Genomic DNA, 22,921 nt, shown 5'->3' with positions numbered 1-22,921 from the left:
CTGAGCGATTCAACATATAATCACAATTTTATTATTATTGCAAAACGGAACATAATTGTAATCACTATAGAAGCAGTTCATTGTATTTTTAGACGAATAATTAGTGTTACGACAAGGAATTATCTACAAATGATTCTAGTATTTGTTCGTCTACTTCAAATTCCATATCAGAACTGGTTATTGTATTATTCGTATTTTCTATATCTTCATCATCCAAGCAGTTTTGAAAATCGTCTGAAGACATTGGTGGCGCTCTGATGATATGATTAAGAGATATTAATCGAGTAGTAGGAACCCCCATTTCACTTGGGCTCTCGGAACCAGAACTAATTTCTAAGATAGTGTCACTTCCTGCAATTGGGTTAACTTTAAGGAACATTGGAGATGAGTTATAATTATTATCACTGGTTGGGTTAGGCACTGTTGAATTTAATGACATTGTGGTAGTAGGTGCTTCAGAATTCGATAATTCATCGATGACAGTTGGATCTAAAGGTTCTATGGGGTGAGATCCCAAGCCATACAAACTCCCAGCGTCTTTGTAAAATAAGCCCACAAGGGAACTGACAGGACAATGGATAGTGTACGGATTCGGGACAGAATAAACAAAGTCTTCTTGTAAATTATTGTCACATCCGCCCACAATGTTTCTGAGATTCCACACTTGAATGGCTCCATCTTGAAAGGAGCCTGCAAGCATATTACCAGAAATTGATAAGTCTGTGCAATTTTTTGGGCTTAGTAGTTCTGCAATTAATTCCCCTTCTCGAATATCCCAGACTCGAATTATATCATCAAATCCTACATGAAAATGGATACATGTTTGAATTATCACTTGGCACTCAAATCATTCACATGGAGTGACATATTAAGCTTAATAAAAACAACTCATCTGTTATACCTCCTCCAACCAAGTAGTTTCCACTTTTATGAAAAGCTAAGGCACTGACTTTTCCTTCTGATCCAGTCATGATTCGCACCATTTCTCCATCAGAAACTGACCATAGCCTAGCAGATTTATCAAGGGACCCAGTAGCCACATAAGATTCGTTTGGATGAAATTTTATACTCTGTGAAGGCATATTTATTATCACATTTTAAATGTTATCATTAAAAACACCTTACTTCAACGTCAAAATAATGTCCTGCTAAAATTCGAACACATTCTACTCTTTCTGGAACCCAAAGCCTGGCAGTAGAGTCTGTACTGGCTGTTTAAATTTTAAAAACAAAAATCTTTAGGATCTTCTTCGCCATGTAAGTTAAGTATGTACATGCCTAGTTCGTTGATTTTATGTTAAGTATGATACCTGTTCCAACTAGTTGTCCTGATGGAGAAATGTCCACGGACCAAATTGGACCAAAATGACCTCTAATTTTTGCAAATGGTTTTCGATTATAAACATAATCAACATACTTTAAATGTATGCATAGTTAATTTTAAGGCGGCCAACCTGTATAGAGCTTTGCAATTAATATTTGTATCATGGGTTAAGTCCCATGCTCTCATAACGCTATCCTGACCTATTTACAAGAGTATGTAGTCATCAATAATACATAGAAAAACATGTTGATTTTGTTAAATGGACAAACCTGCCGAGTATAATAGTTTTGTTCTTGGGTGGAAAGATACGCCATAAATTCCCCCCTCGTGCCCATTTATTGTTTTAATGGAAGGTTCATACACAGAGTAATCATCATTATCTTCATCATCAGCATCTTCATTTTCATCATTGGATGAAAATGGAGCCATTTTCGCAGAGGATTCGTCACAAATTCGAATTCCAGAGGTTGACATTCCAAATGCAAATGTAGATCCCTCTTGTGATACAGCCGCAGACGACGGTCTGAAAAAATAATTAGTAATATTTTTAACGTACATAATATGCAATGTATTGTGCTTATTATATATATTTAGTTTCACATACAATCCATTTGTGGTGTAGACTTTAATTGATGGAAGATTTGCTGTGACACTCCCCCTTAATCGATGTAAAACTTGCTTGATTCTACTGCTGGGTTTGGAGGGCTCAATTTTTTCATTGTCTCCGTCATTAACATGAACAGATTCTACAATTTCTTTCGAAGTTTTCAACTCGATTAAAAAATGATTGCTCAAAATGTTGACCAACAAACTTTTTTTAAGTTTGGATAAAAACTTTTTTAGTGTTACAAAAGTACACTCGCTAAGTGTAAATTTATGTCTCTTTTGACAAACTTCTTTCAAGTACTTGTCCTGTAAATTATCAAAGATCAATTATTTTGGGTAATTACTTTGTAAATCAAGAATAGAATATTTTAAGACTTACCTCAAATCCTTGCGTACTTTTAATTATGCTAATTGCAATAGCAATTAAACAGTTTTCGTGGGTTTTATCTTCTTCCTATTGTAGGTACATTACATTACATGACATACATCGCATTGGTTTTAATTTAATAAAACTAACCAAAAATTTTCGGCTAAAGTCTCCTATTAACTTATTGCATACAGTTTTAAACCCGTTTATGTACGACTCTCGCACAAAGAACACAAGGATTGGCATTAACATTGGTCGCAATTCTCCGCTCATTACAGGATTCCGTTCTTTTAGAGACGTGAAAAACTTATAAAATCTGTGAATATAAAGTCATCCATCAGCCACATTAAACAATACAAATTTGATGGCAAGGCAAAAAGTAAACTTTCCAAACCTTTCAATCTCATCGTGGATTTCTTCGGCTCGATACGTGGGTCCAAATAGGACAGCATTTGTTTTTGAGATGGATGGGTCAACCATTTGGCTCAAAACTTCTTTAGTTACAATTTTTGGAATAAGCGTCTGCACACAACAAAATTGGTAACGTTAATTAACACATATATTTTTGCTACAACAGAAACACAGTATAATCACATTAATCATACGATATGATAATTAGGTATACCTCAAGATAGCCTCGTTGTTTCAAATGTTTGTTTATTTTATGGCGAATCACTAAATTCAAGTCTTTGGTCAAACTAATTTTCTCCTTTATATCATCCTTAGTAAAATGCAGGACTCTTTCTTCTCCAGTTTCATTCATCAAGGAATCTTCATCGTCCTGAACGCTGGGAGACCGTCGTACGACACTATTATCCACGGTTCCACCAACTGGTAACGAAATAGAGTTGATTTTTGAATTTGAGATTTGGGTTTGAAGATCCACTTTTCGAAACTGCTGCTTTTGTCCTAATTGGATCTGCATTGTTCTGTAAGGGGACGAAGGTTGGGCCACGCTAGGTGAAGATATATTATTTATTCCAGCGGTGGCTAGTTCCAGACCGTTTTCTAGCACGAGGACATCCGCTTCAGAAAACGTTGTTTCGAAAACCGCCGTCTGACCTTCGAACAACTCTCCGAAATGGGATGATGCATTGTTCAGACTATCGTCTTCCATCCTGTGTTACTTCTTTCACGGACAGAGGAGCATACTTAATAAACTGTCTGTTAAGAAATGTGTATATAAATTATAAACAACGGCACGTTATAAATTTTAGAAACTCAATTCTATATATACTTACTTTTACCAGGTGACGATCTAAAGTATAAAAAAATCAAAAAGGCACACGAATATTCCTCTAACAATGACCACAAGAGTTAACTGACGCTGCTGTTACTGATCCCGATTGAAGAAGCTGAGTATTATTTATTACAATAAACATAAAAGTGAGGATTAAATATTCAATCAATGTCATGCAAAGTTGTTATATTGCACACATGTTAGATTCAAGACTTTCAAGCGTGTTACCGCTCCATCAGCAGTGTTGGCCGCAAAAGACTTGTTTTCTCTCCAGTAGATGATCGTTGCTGTTTCTCAGTCCTCCCTGCGCCCCCCAACGTTCATTCGTCCAATAGTCATTTGAAATGACTCGTTTCCTTCTATTTCTTATTTTACGCCAAGAAAATTTTGTAGACAATTTTGATCTTCTAAGTCAATTTGACCACATCCACCCAAACAGTAGTGATTTTTCCAACGTACTTCCAACGTAGTACCAACATTGCTGTTCCCCACGATAAAATAATTATATTGTTTCATATTTATTCTAATTATTTTGAAGAATATATGGCGATATGGCGAAACGATAATTGCTGTTAATTACACCTTTATGCGTAAAATGATCCTGTGTATATAAGTATGAACGAGGGGGAATTCGACAAGCTCTTCTGGTACAAGAAAGGCAGGATGAACTTCATCAACTATCGCGTTATTAATCAAACATGAAAACATGATCCAGTATTTATGCATTTGCAAATGTAAATGCTGAGCACCAGCATGTAATGGCCTTCTTGGTACAGGTTTTGTGGGGTGGTGGTGAATTTTCTGATTGCAGAGAGATAAGTGGGAGGATAGGTTACGTCTAATTAATTAATCCATGTTGTTTCCTCTAATCCTAAGAAAGAAGAATGTACATATCTGTATTCTGTACTACAGATATGTAGCTATTACCAGCCAGTAGTGGAGTACAATGGACGCGGTGTGTGTAAGAAAGGGCCGAGTTGGTTAAAATATTGAAATGAGTCCATTTGCAGGCTGGTAAATGCTTGGTATCATCACGATAAGTAGACAGTTGCAAATCATTTTTATGCCCCCATATGTACCTGCATGAGAGCAATTTGTTTTTAATTCCGACAGTTTCTAGTGCAAGTTCGTGCCAAGCAGGGCTACGTCCATCCAACTTAACAACTAATCTTAATAGACGCAAATTTAATTTAATTACTGACTCTAATAAATTCTAAGAAACTTCAATAAATTATTGATGCTCTACTATATTAGGATCTGGCGTCGGAATCTTATGGTTATTGCATTGCTCGACTATTATTTTGTTGGTTCCGTTCTAGACTTTTTTGCAATAATTAAATTAAACATGTTAATTAAAATCATGTTTTTCTTACAACAATTGTATCATAATTAATTACACTTTTGTGCTGATGATGGCTTGTTGGATTGCACTTGTAGCATGATAAATATTTTTATGTTTTACACGAATACATATTTAAGAACAAGTTCTTATTTTGAAGTACACACATAGCATATCCGAGTTTGATGAAATTCCAAGCATGCGTAGCTTTTGCACAACAATATAAATTGATCCTGTTTTGTTCCATACGCTTGTCACTTTAAATCAGAAAATGATACATGACAAGCAAAACAAACCGAGCAAATGAGTAATCGATTATGCATGAAATCAAATTATGGACAATTTGCTGATTCATACCACCTTGCTGTGTTGTGATTGTGAGTCAATATAGAGGCGTTTATCTCAATTCAATTGAGTAAAAGATCAAGTTACATTGTTGTAAATATGCGTCTCGATTCCATGTTATTCTACCTTCCAAAAACTATATATGTATGTAATACGTGACATGTATGAGGCAAATTAAAACATTAACAAACTTTATTCTCGTCATTCGAATGCACAATGCGCAATGTGGAGGAATCATTCGATATTTTGCTCCCTATAAATCTCCTTTACACAATATGTTCGTAATTTGTTTGCATATATAATCGGACATGTAGTATATGTTACTTCCGTTGTAAGTTACACTAGTTGTAACACAACCAAAAAGATTGACCGAAAATCGTGAAAATACAGAAAAATGTATATTTTGGGTATGTCACGACTCCCTCCTAGCTCTGCTAAGTGAACAAGTGACAATTTTGTAAAATAATTCAATATAAAAGTGGTTACTAAATTAATAATCTTCTTGAGACTAGAATTTTGTGAGAAAACGGTCAACGAGCGGAATGCTAATTCGAACACAGTCAGTCAGTCATGCTGGTCTGTACATAATGTAGGAATAACAACTCATCCCAGCCAAGAAGGGTGGTTCTTCTACTTGCGAAGAACAGGGAGTAAAAAATATTCAATTCTTGATCACAATAATGTGATAGGAAAGTGACGATACGGGTGAAGCAATCCCACTGCGAAAACTGACAATGGGGCTTGTAACTTGAAACTAGAAATGCAAACAACCTGCAAAGATGTGCAGTAATTGAGCTAATCACATCTCATCCATCATATAATGATAACGTAAATGCTCACGTATATGCAAAACAGTTTACACCGATCAACCTGCCTTTTTCTGCCAGCTCGATCTTTTACTTTTCGACATAATACTTAATACAACGACGCCACTACTCAACCATCAACTATGCCTAAATACGAGTAAATAAGTATGTAATGCAAGTTCGTCACCAGCCATCACGAATTATTGAAATAATGATCTGACACCGTCCTCGCGAATTCTGGATACTTCCTTCTTTCCACTTTAATACAGATAGATGTACAACAAAATATCTATCTAGATAGGTACGATTATCAAACAAAATCTGTAAAATATTGACAGAAAAATAGAATTAAATTAAAAAATCAGTTTCTTGATTTATTGCGGTTATGCTTTGTTAAATATTATGGAGGAAAATGACTCGAATGAGGAAAAAGTGAGATGAGAGATACTTATTTGAATGCAATATGTTACGTACACATGTACTTAAATATGCACCAGGAAGAACAATAATAATAATTATTGTTACCAACGTTGAACGTGGATGGATCTGTTGGTTTTTAGTTGTACAATCTATTATTTAAGAGATTAAACTTGACTGGCTTGCAGTAAAGTGACCTAGCACCCCATCATTTATTTCGTTGATTAATTAAAGCATCAATCAACTCGGAAAGGATTAAAAACCGCATCTCGGTCGGTTTTCCAATTCGAAAAGTAATCAGCAACCGTGGGGGTCACACACATCATCATCTTTATAATACTTATTGTACACACACGAACATTGTGGTTGAGATATGCTCCGTTAGTTGTTGATGTGGACACTCAAGTGGCCATAATGGAAATCATCATTTGAAGGCCTCTGATGCAGGTCTACCACTCTTTTCAGATGTTTACATAAGTACACGTACCTACATTGTAACCAAAAAGTACTTGTGTACATACAGTCAAAACTCAGGTAAATATGTAGGTATCCGAAATATCAAGGAACGAGCCGTTGCTGTCATAAATTTTCATTGTCATTTGATTTTAATCAACTCATAGCCATGACCCCTGCTTCATACCCTTTGAAAAATAATCATTAGCTTTGCTTGTTTACGTTTGGCAAATTGAGTGAAGTGCCGTGAAGAAGGAAGAGAAATGGCAAGTCAAATAAAATCTGATTTGGTTCAATGCAAATTAATGAACTTTCAAAGATTAGGACAAACAAACGGTGATTTGATTGACGTTTTCACAATCAGCTAAACTCTCCATTAGTGCTACAAAGCCAAAACAATTACGGAACATTATGCACCGTAATTGTATGTGGTAAAAGTGGCCGAAAGCCAAGCTGAAGAATCTGACGGCAATAAGTATCTACACCGTTTACCTAATGCTTATACATAAATATATTGCCTTTGGTTAGTAGAGAATATTTAACGATTTTTACAAAGGAAGAAAAGGTGCAGGCAGGACAAGGGCTTACTATCTGTTCTGCAAGTATGTACACAGGAGCTGACATGACGTTGCCCTTGTGGCTCCTGACTTTAAGCCCAAAGATGCACACATATTTTTGAGAAAAGTGAGAATCGAAATTCTATCACTGCCTACAGCATTCGAATCTATATATGTCATAGCTACCAAGCAAAAGGAGGCTTTGGAACTGGTCAAAAGCACAACCTTTAGCTAATGGGTAAAGTTATCTCTAGACAAATTTCACTTCTGCTACACGGTCATCAGCCTCCTGTGGCTCCATTTCACGAAACCAGGTAATAAGTAATTGTACAAAGTGTCCTCCTCTCTCATCCTCATTTTAAATTCATTAACATCCATCGAGCCCTTCTAAAAGCCCTAAAAGTCAACCCGGTTCAAACACGAAGCGACGACCCTTTAACAAAGTAATTAACTTTGTTAAACTAACTTAGTAAGAAGCAACTCTGATTTGTCATAATGACACTTTTCCTAAACGAGAAAAATGAACCTAAAACCTATACTTCAAGGTACAGATACATATACACAAAAAATGCATGTACTTAGGATATGCACATTTTAGCACTTGAGATTACTGGGGAGACTTTTGCGTTTTGGTGCATGTGTGGATTAAGTTACGACCGACTTCTTTCCCAGTCTCATTTTGGTCACTTTGTCATGCAGTTCAGTTCAGTCCACGTACAAGCTCAATTATAAAGTGAGTATGCCTATCGGCTACAAAATGATACTGTTGTAAGCTAAATTTTTATGTAAAATGCACATGTATTAAATCAGTAGACAGCAGCTGTTTGTGTCATAAACTTTTGTAATGCTGCTAAATGTCAAGAGTTTTCAAGCTTAGCCGACGAAGAAGGTGGCTTCAATATGTAGAGGTTGATGCTGGGAAAAAATTGATTGTGCAGTCAAGACTGATTCGAAATAGCTCTTATTACATTGCAGTGGATGCAACAATAAAGAATCATGTGTGCAAGGTATATGCGCAGCTAATACAGTAACGTATATGTTAATAAGACAGCTTTTTTATACTTCCGATTTAGAGACAATTTGTACTCGTCCGTATTTTCTCCGTCGATGGCTGGTGGAGGATTCATGTGGAGCGGAGAGAGACAAGATATCATATCACGGGATAATATCTCAATGCCTTTTGTATTATTAAGGAGGATATCTTCTTATCCAGACTAACAATCTAGATAACTATTTATCGTTACACTCAACTCCATGCTGCTTCGTTTCATGACGGCAAGAGACCATAACTTATTTTGTCAAGAGTTTTTTATTATTATGATTATTACATGTGCATATCAATATCATCCATGATGATGCAGACAGAGACAATAATAAATACATAATAATGATGAGCAGTGAGTTGAGCCACAAGATACCATTATCAACAGGATATAATTTAGAATGCCGTTTAACACCTGATGTGAACGCTTGACGATTATTAAAGATTTATAAAATAAATTGTAATTTAGTCATTAAAAGGAAAGATTTATCATACATTTAGCCTCCCAATCAGTTCACTCACGTATCGAGTGCCTAACTGCTCTATCAGATAATGGGCAGTGTAAGAAGTTAAGAAGTGATCAGTTTTGAAAAAGCAAGTACAAGTCAAAAGAATTAATTTTGACAATTGAGAACCCAACCTCATCGTGCATGATGTAAATTAAATCAACCTTACGTCACAATATCACCCGTCAGCAGAGTTAAAGCAACTTGACTAGATTCCAATTTTGTCATATATGTTGTCATGTCCAATACCAGATACAAAGTGTCAAAGGACTTAAAGCGAAGACGTAAGAACCAAATTAAATCACAGAATAATTCTTGAGAAAAACTTTCCCAGCTTTGCTACTAGTGGTGGTTGACGGGATTCATTATTCTTTGACGAGGGATCAAGGTGTGAATGAGTCTATTATAAAATGAAGAAAAGCATGGGAATGAGAGAATAGCTTCTCTCTCTCTCTCCGACCTTATGCGCCATAAAAGTGTGTTTAATGACGAGAATTGAGCAGATATGGGATGATGGCACGGCACAAATGCAGAGATAACTAAAAGCCCTGTTTATTGTATTGCATAACATAACAATAATAAAGTAGTCGCGTACCACGACGGTCATAGAGTTCCAAGTAAATACGAAATAATGCGAACCCCGTCAGCCAGCCAACCAAACACTTACCGGGAGGAGTTGTCGAGTACGGGAATTGTGGGGGAAAAGGCGGAGGCAACTAATGGGCCAACTCCTCCACCAAATTTGATAAGCCCTCCTACCACCAGTTTTTCCTTTGTCATCCTCACCATCATCTCGCCTGAGATGAACCATCCAACTATCTGTCTGCTCAACAGCAGTCTCACTAATGCCCACTCTAATATGAATTAAACACCAGTTATCATCTAATCGCAAGTCGGCAATTTGCCACCTCTTCGTCAGCATGGTACGCAGGATACATGTGTGCCAATCAATACTACGTTTTCGAACATATGACCTGTGCAAAAATTGGCGAAAGAGTCGACAACGATTTAATCAATTCTCAACACTTCAGGGAGTTAAAGTTGGTATAACGAGTCTCAAATTAAGGGATTCTCCAGCATGATGCATATTCCAGGCAGAGCTCGAGAGAGAGAGAGGAAATTGAAACCTGAAACATGCAATAAGAGGGAACTTGAGCAAAGTGAAAGGCAAAAGTGGACGACGCCCCAGAAAGTACATCTCCCCCCAGTGTTTGCTGGTTGGCTTAAGTAACAAGTTTGAGGAGGACGCATTCACTCGTCGTCGACTACAGTAATAACAACACAATACACCCAATGGTATTATCATGGTCTTACGTGCTTTTACATTTACATCTCCCTAAAAGTGAGACCCTCTTGTACCTCGCTCAATTCCAGTTCGTTCCATTGTATCCCAGTTTTACTTTCCATCCGGCCACACGAAGCTGCCTTCAACGCGACGTAAGCGACTCGCTGATCTCAAATGCTTTGTGGTAGTCGTCTGACGGAGAACCGAGGTCTCTCTCCAATCTCAGCTCAACTCAACGCCGACTTGGTAATTTTGGATAAGTAAAATCTCCCAATTCCAGTACACACACAAGACCAAGCACATACATGCCACAACAAAAAACAATCATCATCATCACAGATAGATACCAGTATAAGAAGAAACTTGTGGGATCCATTGCCACTCAGTCTGTGAAGACATAGCAGACTGGCAGAAGTTGCTTAATTATTAATGGAGAGAAAGAGACTCTTGTCATTAATGCATCATTAATTGATCGTTGAGTCAATTACGTACTTACGTCAACCCAGCCAAAAATAGCAAGCTGTCTCATAAATATTTTCGAAATCTCCACTGTAACATTGACTAAGTTTTTACTGGTTTATCGGCTTCTGCAAAGTTCGTACATAATAACTTGAACCCAGAAAAATATTTGACTTAAACAAATCCTCAAATTTTTAGTGGATGTGAAATAATAAATAACATTTGCTATATACAGTTTTGTGTTATAACATTTGGTGACTTGACTGTGACAGTATTATTACTTAATTGCAAAAATTGCAATCAATTTATTAAACTGAAAAAGTGTTAAATGGTAAATTATATACTATCAAGTGGAACAATAATTACCTCGAAGCAACCAAATATTCCATCTCATCATTCTCTAGTCAAAAATACACTTCATATATAGTTCGAGATCAACTGGGTTTGGTCAATAACAATGGTAAGTGCAGATCATAATAAATTGATAGGTTCAAAGGCTTAATTTCAGAATAATGGGTCTAGTTAGAACATTTCGACGTACTCTATTTCGGCCTAATTATTAATTAGCTCAAGTCCATTGCCAGATCGGTTTTCTTATTGTCTAAAGAATTTCATATCATCATTCTTCAATTATTATCGGCTTGATTTTATCACTTATTGAGTGAGATGATGAGACATCATGAGAATAAAAATACACTCAGGTTCTGTTTGTATATCAGCCACAATGGATACATATGCATATTAAATAAAGTTTTCACTTTGGAAGACCTGATGCGAGAAACTTTAGAGGTTTATATTTTCAATTGACGACTAATTATAACTACTTCAGTCGTTTAGAAAATAAGTTTGGTCTGGATTTCAATTATCTCTTCCGAATAATTATAGCTGACTCATAGTAATATGTGAAAGGATAGTTAATTAGCCGTCATTTTGAGAGTAAAAACCTTTATCAGCTCTTCCAAAGCGAAAACTTAATTTGATTTCACATACCATGCTGGAGCTGCTCTGTATTTTTCTCATGTTCTCCCCTGTCTCATCAGGACACCAATATCGGGGAAAGTGATAAAATCTCTTCGAAACCTAATCAATAATAATAATAATTGAGAAGAATGATGATGTTGAATAATTGAAATTCTTTACACAATAAGAAAACCATCAGGCAACAACCTCCAGCTAATTAATAATTAAAGCAAATAAAGGGTTATTTAAATACTCTAACAAGAACAATTATTATAAAATTAAACCTTCGAACCTGTCAATTTATTAATGACACCATTGTTTTGAACAGCTACCATTACAAGGAAGAAAATAATAGAAAATGCATTTGAAATTAACTTGGAATGATTCCAACGACCCTGGTCGACTCTGAATTGTCAAAGAAGAAGAACAAGAGTTCCTTCACGACGGTGACGACGACGACACAGACGACGCGGACGAAGAATTGTCCGAGTTATTGTTATTCGACTTACACCTCCTGCGAAATCAAATTATTATGATGCCTTTGGCACCCACGTCCACGGAGTTACCGGCTGCCCACCGACCAAAGATTGGTTTCTCCATCGATTCCATCGTTGGAGGAGGAGGAGGGGGTGGGTCGACGAATCTCTCAGCAGGTCACAGATCTCATCGTTCAGGTTCCCTTACCCCACCCTCCCCCGAACCGTCCTCCACAGAGATCTCTGCCAAAACAGGGTCCCCCGAGGAGACACTGGCTACCACATTCACAATCACCTCCACCACCACCATTTGCTCAACAACAACAACATCCACCACGCCCCCACCTCCCACAACAACAACAATCATCACCATCGCCCCCCCTCACACGGGAGTGCGGGGTCAGTTTCCCCACCTCCGAACCACCGCATCTCCTCCTCCAGCAGAGAAAACTCTGTCAGTGTTAGCAACAACTCTTCCACGAATGGTAACAATCGTTCAGCCTCAGTCAATTCAAACACGTCGGCGAGTAGCACCCCACCCATTCAGTCCAAGTCTCCACTAGTGTTCTCCTCTCCAAACCAACTTCCCCCTCCTCCCAACAATGATCAAATGCATCACCACTCGTCACCCCCAAATGTGCAGGGTCACCCTCCCCCCGGGCTTCCTCCCCATTTTGCAGCCTATCCTCCGGGGATGCTCAACTTTGCGGTGCAAGCCGCAGCCGCAGCAGCCGCTCAGTCTCACCATCACCCCGGACTGCCCTGGATGGGGCCACCACACCCACATCCTCACCACCCTCATCACCCCGGCGCAAGTGCTCATCCACTCTACCCCTGGCTCTTGGCAAAGCATTCTCGACTCTTTCCTCACCGCTTTGGACCAGGTAATTATTATTGTATGTATTATTTTACGCAATCTTGATTGAGTCGTCTTTTTGAAAAAATGCATACTTACATACATAAATATTCTATTAGAAACTCTTCTGAATCAATTAACAAAAATCAAGTTTTGCACTCAATCTGGCTCTTGGCTCGTGCATTACCATTTATCTTTGAGCACCGTGTAGATAGGCTGATTGTTGAGGTAAATTAATTCTCAATCGATTCCTGACGTAAGTCATGCATATTTAATTTAAGCTATACAAGTAGACGACGGAGGAGGAGGAGGCGATGCATGCATCTCAAAAACAAAGATACATTATGGCTTGTAAGATATTCCAGTAAATTAGCTGTTTCCTTCAAGTATTAGCATAACTTGCAACAGCACAACAGCTCGTGTTGTCCAACACAATGATGCTCAGTCGGATGGGTTGAGATTTTTTGAAAGATTTATTCTGTAAATCATGGTAATTTGCGGTGAGAGCAAGAAAACGAGAGGGTTGGAACATTGCCCTTAATTTTTAAGTAAAAAGAAGAATCATTAATTTGTGATGTTGATTGCGTTTCCTACTTTGACGTTATTGACTATTAACCGAGGGATAATAGGATATTAAAGGGTCATGTTATCCCATGTTCGTATGCATGTGAATGTGCGTTGTATGTTATTATGTTGTGTCGTGTCAGTTTACCCATTAATGTTCTCTTACTTGGATATTTCCATCGGTATGTGTGTGCGATCAGCCTCGGCACCTGCACACTATTGGCATTTGCATGTTAGTGTTCGAATCTCATGATAATTTACAGAGTTTTCAATTAAAAAGTTATTAAGCCTTCTACACAGAAAGCACTGTTATAAAAATTTGGCAGATTGTTGTCTGATTTTGATTTTGCAGTAAACAATAAATTATAGGCTTCATAAAATGGAATGGATGTAAAGCTGGTCGGTTGGAAAAATCATATTTAATAAAAAAATTACATTTGTGCTAAAGGGCAAAAACACAAGCTTTAAATTATTTCACAGATTTTGATCACAAAGCAACAACTTATCATCGAGCAAGCAATAATAGAAGAACATAACAGCAGCATCCGTATCGTTAGGAGCGAGTAATTGCCGAGGTAAAAGTAGATTTATGGCCAATCATAAAATTTTGGATGGCAGTCTTTCCCCAAAAATGCTTTATCTCGTTCCCTTGCAATACACACACACATTGCGATGATGTGAGTGAGCCAGTTCAATATTCTGTAACACAATATACATTTACATATAAAATTACAAATTATATGTAGACGTACACACACATATATTTATATGTGCGTCTCAGTAGCAGTGACATCTTAATCAGTCATTCATACCAATAACGAGCACATACTTAGTTTCACACATGCAAATGAATATGCAGTTTTTGTTTAATAATTAATAAACCCATTTCCACTCGAGTCAGTCAGCACTTAATTAATGCTTTAAACCAAACGGAAAACCTACCAGTAAAGGGAATGCAGACAGTCATTTTAATGAGGGACACCATACATATTTCATTCTGACTTTACAAAAGTCATTGCCCAACTTCATACTTAGCGAGCCGACAATCGTAATTAACAAATTGAAACTAAACAATGCATCGATTATTAATTTAGGGTATTGTCGTTTGAGCCAACGTACGCAAAAGAAATAATGAGAGCAATATGTACACAGAAACACCAGCAACAAACCCAACTGCCTAAATATACATATATGTGCACTACCACCTACATATATGTATGTACCTAATCTGCAACGGAACGTAATGATTTAATGGTTTTCTGAAAATATTTTCCCCCCGAGGGACATATTTTGTGAAGTCACTACCACCCGTTCGTTCCGTGTTCAAGTTCATAACAGTTGGTAATTAAATCGTTTAATTTTGACATTAGATGGAATAAGGTGGGTTAATTAAATTATGACTGGCTTCTGGGCATATTATATTAGCCCACTTTGCTGCAGTATTCTGCTGACGGACCAGCAAGAAAGACACAAATCAAACAAGATTTCAGCAAGCTTCACTTTGGCACAAGTATGATTAAATGAAATTCGATAATAGACGTCTGTATAATAATACGACACACCTTAGTTTGGGCGGAATCGTAATTCTTGTTTAATTACAAATTGAAATTTTGGATAAAATTACCAATTTGCCATGTAATTTATGTCTTTACAAAAGTTTGACGGATGAATGATTGCAGTTACTTATTTACATAGTTTGCTGCTTGTTGTTTCTCACTCAAATTGACAATTACATTTTTAACAGGATGCTTGCGTACTTACATTTTTTTGAGTATTAATTCATAACTGTTTATATTTGAGAAAGTGCCAGTTGTCAGTAAAGTAAATAATAAGCCATCACATAACCTATAATAATCAGCAGCACTTTATTGCTGACGAAATAAATATGCAAATGTTTCCAATGCATGAGACTGACTACTATCCTTGACTCGATATTCCTTTTTATATTTATTGCTGACTGACATGTCACAGCCAATTTAACAAACCAATAATAAATGAATACCACCAAAATTGAGAGGATAACAATCGCCAATTGCTCATTGTTGTTAAGCAGTGAGACTACTTGAGTTTTGATGAGCATACATACGTACATACGCACCAGTAAGTACATATACATACACCATCCCATTCGCATTCTTCCACCAATAACGGACTGAATTGATAGCTTATTGATTGCTGATGATGGAAAAGGTGTGAGATGTATTGTAGTGTCACGGCTTAATTAATATTTTGGCTCTTTGCATTTTAGTCTCGTTGATTTTAAACGTGCACCTCATTTGAATTGATTGACTACAATGTGGATTTTTTGACTCTTTTGATTTGTGACCCATTATGGGCAAAATAAGAAACTGAAAGTCAACGAGAATACCAGCATGGGGTATAATAGCATCATATGTACATATTTAGTAGTCACATAACACATATCGCGCACTGATAAATTATGAATTACACAATTTAGAGCGTGCACTATTGATAAGTAATAAGTATGTACATGAGGTGGAAAATGTGGAAAAAAATATTTATTTAATTCAACAACCACGTACTATGATGACTACTGTTTGTGATATATTCTTTCGTGGAGGACCATGGAACCATTAGCATTATTAGCATATATATATGCATCCTGAAACAAAATGGAGTGGTGACTGCAGGTCAATTTTCACGCCGTTTAGCCTCAAGCGTTTAAAGATCGGGATAATCAAATAAGAAATACTATGTAATAAAAAAACAAGGAAAAAACATGCAATGTGACGCTGTCCAGCCGGGTTAAGTCAGACCAAGCTCCAGAGTAGCAATAACTTTCCAAGTGTGTGTGCATGCCAGGTTCCTGTAAAAAGAAACGCATGGCATAATATGAGGAAAACTGACCATGCGGTTTAGTTGCCCTTTTTAGGTAAAAGGCCAACCATCTGCTGAGTAATATGTATGCAAAGCCAAAGTGAAATAAATGAGTGTGACTATTAAACGAGCTGTATACGCGCATGCATGCAATCGTAGGTTGACAGTATGTCGGTTCAAGTGGTCTCATTATCCTCAATGTCATGATGAACGTCTTTCTTATATTTTATTTTGGCTTTCTTTAGGTCCAGAACTACCCGGGTTTCTCCTACAGCCATTTAGAAAACCGAAAAGGATAAGGACAGCCTTCAGCCCTTCGCAGTTATTAAAACTGGTAAGGTCCTCTTTCAGCTTGATAAATGTTTGAAAATAAATTAGCAAGTAAAGATTAGCGATATTCACAAAAATGCAACTGCTAAAATACGCAGTTCTGATTTCATGCACATGCAAATGTTGAGGTCGTGGGTGCCCGACCACCATTGATATAATGTCCTGCTGTCCGTATACGGCTTAGACAGAGAGGAGCTGGAGAACCACTCCCATAAAATGTGAGATAGTTTCCCATGGCAGGGGAATTCAACCCCTCTCCTCATACTTCCCCAACAAAGCATTATTATTTATAATGTCAATGGTTGACCACTCTTCAAAAGTGACCCTGGCTCCAGCCTACTGCTGAGCTTCCGTAACCCTAACCGAGGTCAGAGGTACTCACTCATATCACCATAACGGTGAAATTAGTGTCATTCTCTTTCAAGTCATCAATGAAACTTCTAAATAGCAGACTTTCACCGACATGGTGAAAGTCCTAAGGTGCACCGTGTGGAGGCTGCGCATACATAATAATAACATGTTCTTTTATTTTATTCTTCTAATTCAACGCACACACAGGAAATTAAGCTAGAGAGGAGACGTCAGCCACTCCCATCAAAACGTGGGAGTGTTGCCCAGGGCAGGGGAAACGTGGACCCCTCTCCTCATGCTGCCCCATGCACGCTTTTTATAGTGGGTGGCAACCACGGTCCAAATCCAACCCATTGTTCTTAAAACTATACCTGGGTAGTATAGTCAACCTTTTTTGGTAAATTTTTCTTTTCTACTATCCAATCTCAAATGACTATAATTCTGATGACTAGAGCCCATTCTTCTTCAAACTACTTCTGGGTAAAGTAATTGGCCTGTTTTGGCAATAGATTGATTGTTTGGTAATAAAATCCATTTCAATCTTTGATCTTCTTTGCGTCCTTTTTTCTTTGCACCAATTCGGCTTTGGCTGCTCTCTCCAAAGCTGTGACAGCCGATGGGTTGTATAGCGGAGACCGTTTATCAATTTTTCGATCGTAACATTTCCTCAATTCTGCTCGCTCGTCTTCATTCAGTGCAGCTAGTTTTGCTTTAATTTCATCCTTTCGTTTGGCAACTCTTGATTTCCTGTCTTTGTCAGCGTTGAGATCTCTATAATACTTTGTGAATGCTGCTCTTTCCAAATCCGTGAAAGGTTGTTTGTATTCGGGAGATGTTTTATCGCATTTTCTACGGTACGACCTACTTAATTCTGTTCGGGCTTGGTCATTCAATTTAGCTAATTCTGCTGCAACAGCAACTCTCGTTTTTCTAGTTTCTTTCGTTCCGTGTACTTTATCGTATCTTAAGCGACTACTTGCAAGGTTTTTCAATTTTTGTTCGTCTGTACGATTCGCGTACCAAACGTTACAATTCCATCTGTAGACTTCCAATTCCCATTCTTCTGGATTCTGTCTGTAATTTTTACATTTTGTTTTTCTAGAATTTCCCACTTTGGAGAGGGCGCGTCTGTAAATTTGCAAACATGCTATTATATTTTCCTGAGTGGACCATTTGTGTTCAATATCGTCATTTAGCAAGAAATCAAAAACATTGTCGGCCCAATCCTCTAACTCTTTGTTTTTTTCTGCAAGTTTTCTTTTTTTAGCTTCGAGATATATATGTGCAATATCCTCTTCATCAACGTTAGGACATGGATTATGAATTGCACCCTTACTTAAATAACCTCTACCACAATTTACACAAAAGTGTGGGAAGTAGGAGTCAAATGTGTACTCTGTGGTGGTGGGAGGTTCATCATTGCAGGCAAACAGTTGTACTACATAAAACTTTTCGTGGTCAGAAGACAATTGGTACTGTGGAGGTGAAACTAGATCGACCTTGCAGCCAACACCTGGCTGGGTTCTACAGGCAACCTGGTCTAACATATTCCCAACATCAGCATTACTCTCGGTATCCGACTCATCGTCACTTTCCCTATCTGACTCATTGTCACTTTCGGTATCCGATTCATCGTCACTTTCCCCATCTGTTTCATCATCCACCTTACCCTTCCGGCGTGTCCAACTGTTTTTTGGGTCGTTTTTCCAAACTTGTCCCCACGATTCCATGTTCAGTCCAGCGCTATGCATCTCGGCAGCTATTTCCCCATAAATTTGCCACTTTGGGTCCGCATTCATGTCACCCATAACTATTAAATTTGTTTCATCCCCCTTATCTTTCAATTCGTCAACAGAAGCTCTAAATTGGAGTCGTTTATATGCATTCCAACATGCACCACAACCATCTTTACCACTTTTATAATGTACAAAAACTAAATGAGAAGTATAACTTTCTATACCAACTTTGGCAGTTATTGTTACTGCGAATTGACGATGGTCATCCTCATTCAATGAATTTATATGGACAGGGTGAAAATCTGTGCATTGAAGTGTTTTTTTTGTGAATAAGGCCATTCCATGCCCACCAAAATATTATTTATATCCTTCGCAGGGACAAGGAACGACATTCAAATCCCATTCCGACTCTGGCAACGTTGTAAAAATTCGATCGTAATCAATTAATGCTTCTGGATTAGATGCACTTTGATGGGTCTCACACATTGCAAGAACATTACAACCTGATTTCTCAACAATAGCTCGTATTTCATTACATTTACCTTCCGTCAATCCTTCAACATTTAGGCCAACAATTGTCAAAAACGGACCTTCTTTCAAACCCATCTCACCCAGTGGTTGAGTCAATCCACTCTTGGTCATCGCTTCATCTTCTATCTTAATTCGCTTATCCGTTGTAACACTACCATCACCCACCTCCTTTCTCTTTCTGCCGTCCATTTTACAAATGACACAAGGTACAAGCACGCCCCTTGTTATGGCCACAGAATTTTAAGTACTCTGCTCGGTACTCTTCTGATAAACAGGAAATTATGAGCGTATGTTATTATTATGTATGTTATTACTCGAGAGTCGAGACTAAATATACATTTGTCTTGCCTGGATGTACATACACGGGCTTCCTGTGTACATCTGCAGGGACTGTCCACCCTCCCAATATCTGGCCGTTCCAGTCTCTTGGCATTTACGGCTGTGAACGACGTTTTCACCTAGCCGACTTAGCACTCCTCTGCGTCATTTCTGGGAGATTTTGGCCACCATGTTAACAGCATGGCTTGAGAAAGCCCCGTGGTGCATCTTTCCTGGCTAATGACCAGTAGGATGCTTTCCATATGAAGGGTGGTAACGAATTCCACTCTCAGGCTAGTGTTTGGAGCCGTTTTGCACTTTCACTAACGTGGTAAAAGTCCCAGGGTGCACCGCGTGGAGGCGGCTCCAATCGCACCCCATAATGATGCAATTTGTTTTAATTTTTCGGTCATGAGGTCAAATTACATTCACACAGCTCTAATAATTTAAATTTTTAAATTTTTTTAGGAACATTCGTTCGAGCGCAACCACTATGTGGTCGGTGCTGAGAGGAAGCAACTTGCCAATTCGCTATCACTTACAGAGACGCAGGTACATATTTACAAATTTTAATAAATCATATAAAAAGTAGCGTCAGAACGATCGAAATTTCCTTTAAAATGACACCCCATATGATAATTATGTATTTTTTGACCTGTGACCTCGTCCTCAAGGTCATGAGGTCAAAAATATTAATCGCGATAAAATTTCCTTTAAAATGACACCCCATATGACAATTATGAATCTTTTGACCTGTGACCGACTATCACGGTCAAAAATTTTAACGCTATTGAATTCGTGGTGAAATTTCCTTTAAAATGACACCCCATATGAAAATTAAAGTTAAATTTAATGTTGGACCACACCCCCTGGCGCAGTTGGGTGTAGTCCGATTGACCCAATTTCCGAACTCGACCGAGAACTAAAAATTAGAAGCAAAATGGCGAAAACGGGGTTTGATTATGTTGACCCGTTCTGGAGATATCCTGCTTACGCACGGACGGACGGACAAAACGATCACAATAAGTTGCTGACGCTATTTAATAATCCTGCCAAAGTGCCAATGTTTCATATTTCCATTTGAGCATGACACTAATTTTCCGTGTTTTTTTTACTTTGCCCAACAGGTGAAAGTGTGGTTTCAGGTTAGTCACTAATACATTTATCATGTCTCATATTAAAATACATGTGTATTTCTGATGTACTGATGTACATAAGCTGTGGGTATGTATGTATGTACATGAGTGTTTATAATATGTCTTTATATTCAGAATCGTCGCACCAAGTCAAAACGGCAAACCCAGGAGGAGGAAGCAACGAAGAAGCCTGGTAGCGGTCATTCCGATGGCAATTCGGGAAATAATGGAATGTCAACTTCTGCAATTTCGGCCGACTCTTCCACGCGAAACTATGTTGACTGTAGCAGTGATGACGAAGAAATTCTCATGGACGAGGACTACTCAGATGACGAAGATATTCCCCCTCATCTGCGGCACAAGTCGTAAATAAATCAGTTCATTATGAAATAATATGTATCCTCATAAACATATGACATTATAACAACCAGCCAATCCTTAATCCAACCTTACAAAGAAAGAAGCTCCTCTTATCAAAAGTATTATTATTGTATGTAGACAGGTAAATTATCTACTTAATTAATCATATTACTCGTTCTTACCATGGCGTAGGACTGTAGAAGGATACCTATTTAGTTGGTAGTTTAGTTGACTTAACACTAGCATATTTATATAAACCAGGAAATAATTCATTTTATAATCCTAATCTATCACCCATCATCATCCAGTATGATAGTAGTCGTTCTTAAAGCAGACATATGCATCCATACAGAATGCATATTACGTGTGTATGAGGCTTGATCTTTATTTTTTCCAATTGTTAAAGTGAATGTGTAAAAACAAAACTCATGTAAAAACCATCATTATCATCGTACTTACTAAATTACAAGAGATTACGTTCAGAAATTAAAAAATAAATGCTGAATCAATGAAAGAATCCAATTTGTAATTTGTTATTTGATTTGATGGATGCATTTGGACATGGCCAAAAAACCGTGACACGGCGTCGAAGTACCCGGCAATGCTATCAAATGTTTGATAATTTAACAACCACTAAACGGGTTCCATCGCAAAGACCTCTCTTTGTATTTACACCACAAATAAAAATAAGTAAAAATTACTCAAAGTTGGATAAAAGAGGATGACCAACCAAAAGGCAAAATTTATCCTACGTTGTGCAAAATTACCCACTCGTTGGACAAATTTTGCACAACGGTTGAATAAATTTTGCCTTTTGTTTGTGTCATCTTCTTTTTTTATTAAACCTTGAGTAATTTTTACTTATTTTTATTTAGAGTGTAGATTTCTTAATACCATAATTATGGCACCCTTTTTGTTCAATAACCTTTTTTATTCAATTGTCCCTTTTTGTTTAGTTATAAATTTAATTTCCCTTTCAATTTCCTCTTTTTGTTTCTCGATTAAATTTTCCCTCGTGATTAAATTGTCCCTCGCGATTAAATTTTCCCTCGCGATTAAATTTTCCCTTTCGGTTAAATTATCCCTTTCGGTTCAAAGTCCCTTTTGGTTCAATTGTATCAACCTCTCATAACCCTTTTGTCTATTTTGCAAAGCATTTTTCTTCTTGTAAACCCAGTTTCCACACTACATTGCACTGCATCACTTTTTTCTGCTTCTTGATATTGCACTAAATATTTAATTAAAATATTTAATTAAAATATTTAGTGAAATATCTAGAAGCAGAAAAAAGTGATGCAGTGCGGTGTAGCGTGGTTAAAATAAAATAAACAAAATTCACATTTCGCAACAAGTCGCCAATCCCATCTGGCCCCAATACTCTCATATATACTTCCACATGCACACATGGCCAGAAAAACGTTTAGCCATTTTATTTCATTGTAAATATTATTGGCATTATTGTCTAAATATTGAAAACTGACTTGGTTTGATCGAGAGGCCACCCATACCCACTTAAATATCCATCCATCCTATCATGAAAATATCAGGTGTAGCAGTATTCCCACACACTCTTAAATACATGAGACTCCAAACAAGGATAACAATAAATATTGTTGTACCCGTCCGTCCATCCATTATTTTCGATTTGTTGTAGCCTTGTTTAATTGCAGATAATTTATTTAATTTGATCCCTAAATGATTGTTTTACTTTCTCACTCA

The 22,921-nt window shown here is 37.4% G+C and overlaps 2 protein-coding genes and 1 long non-coding RNA gene across 4 annotated transcripts; 2 read left to right on the top strand and 1 right to left on the bottom strand.

The window, feature by feature from the left end:
• Positions 1 to 8: 8 nt before the first annotated feature.
• Positions 9 to 3,444, bottom strand: LOC110845833 (TAF5-like RNA polymerase II p300/CBP-associated factor-associated factor 65 kDa subunit 5L). Of its 2 annotated transcripts, none has more exons than XM_035849386.1 (11): positions 2,923 to 3,444; positions 2,692 to 2,819; positions 2,448 to 2,613; positions 2,310 to 2,384; positions 1,929 to 2,236; positions 1,594 to 1,847; positions 1,455 to 1,524; positions 1,311 to 1,372; positions 1,126 to 1,211; positions 902 to 1,070; positions 9 to 801 (listed from the first exon to the last, which is right to left on the bottom strand). In XM_035849386.1, exons 1-11 carry the CDS (start codon positions 3,412 to 3,414, stop codon positions 107 to 109), a joined length of 2,505 nt encoding a protein of 834 aa, XP_035705279.1. In that variant the 5' UTR covers positions 3,415 to 3,444; the 3' UTR covers positions 9 to 106. The 2 variants fall into 2 exon arrangements, 1 of the variants encoding a protein (XP_035705279.1); XR_004834327.1 differs by having other exon boundaries at positions 737 to 801; positions 902 to 1,008.
• LOC118434875 lies at positions 3,024 to 4,785 on the top strand. Its single transcript, XR_004834328.1, has 3 exons — positions 3,024 to 3,131; positions 3,234 to 3,459; positions 3,548 to 4,785. It is a non-coding gene; the product is annotated as an uncharacterized LOC118434875 (long non-coding RNA).
• A 5,457-nt stretch (positions 4,786 to 10,242) lies between these two features.
• On the top strand, positions 10,243 to 21,724 carry LOC110846480 (homeobox protein EMX2-like). Its single transcript, XM_022093249.2, is given in 7 exon segments — positions 10,243 to 11,206; positions 12,035 to 12,406; positions 12,409 to 13,066; positions 16,686 to 16,774; positions 20,175 to 20,258; positions 20,834 to 20,851; positions 20,978 to 21,724. Coding segments are annotated over 6 exon segments (1,251 nt in total). The 5' UTR covers positions 10,243 to 11,206; positions 12,035 to 12,238; the 3' UTR covers positions 21,212 to 21,724.
• The last annotated feature ends 1,197 nt before the right edge of the window (positions 21,725 to 22,921 follow it).

This window comes from Folsomia candida, unplaced genomic scaffold (genome assembly GCF_002217175.1).
Source record: "Folsomia candida strain VU population unplaced genomic scaffold, ASM221717v1 Fcan01_Sc003, whole genome shotgun sequence".
Classification (NCBI taxonomy): domain Eukaryota; kingdom Metazoa; phylum Arthropoda; class Collembola; order Entomobryomorpha; family Isotomidae; genus Folsomia; species Folsomia candida.
The sequence above is the reverse complement of the archived record's forward strand: the minus strand, read 5'-3'. Positions and strand labels throughout refer to the sequence as shown.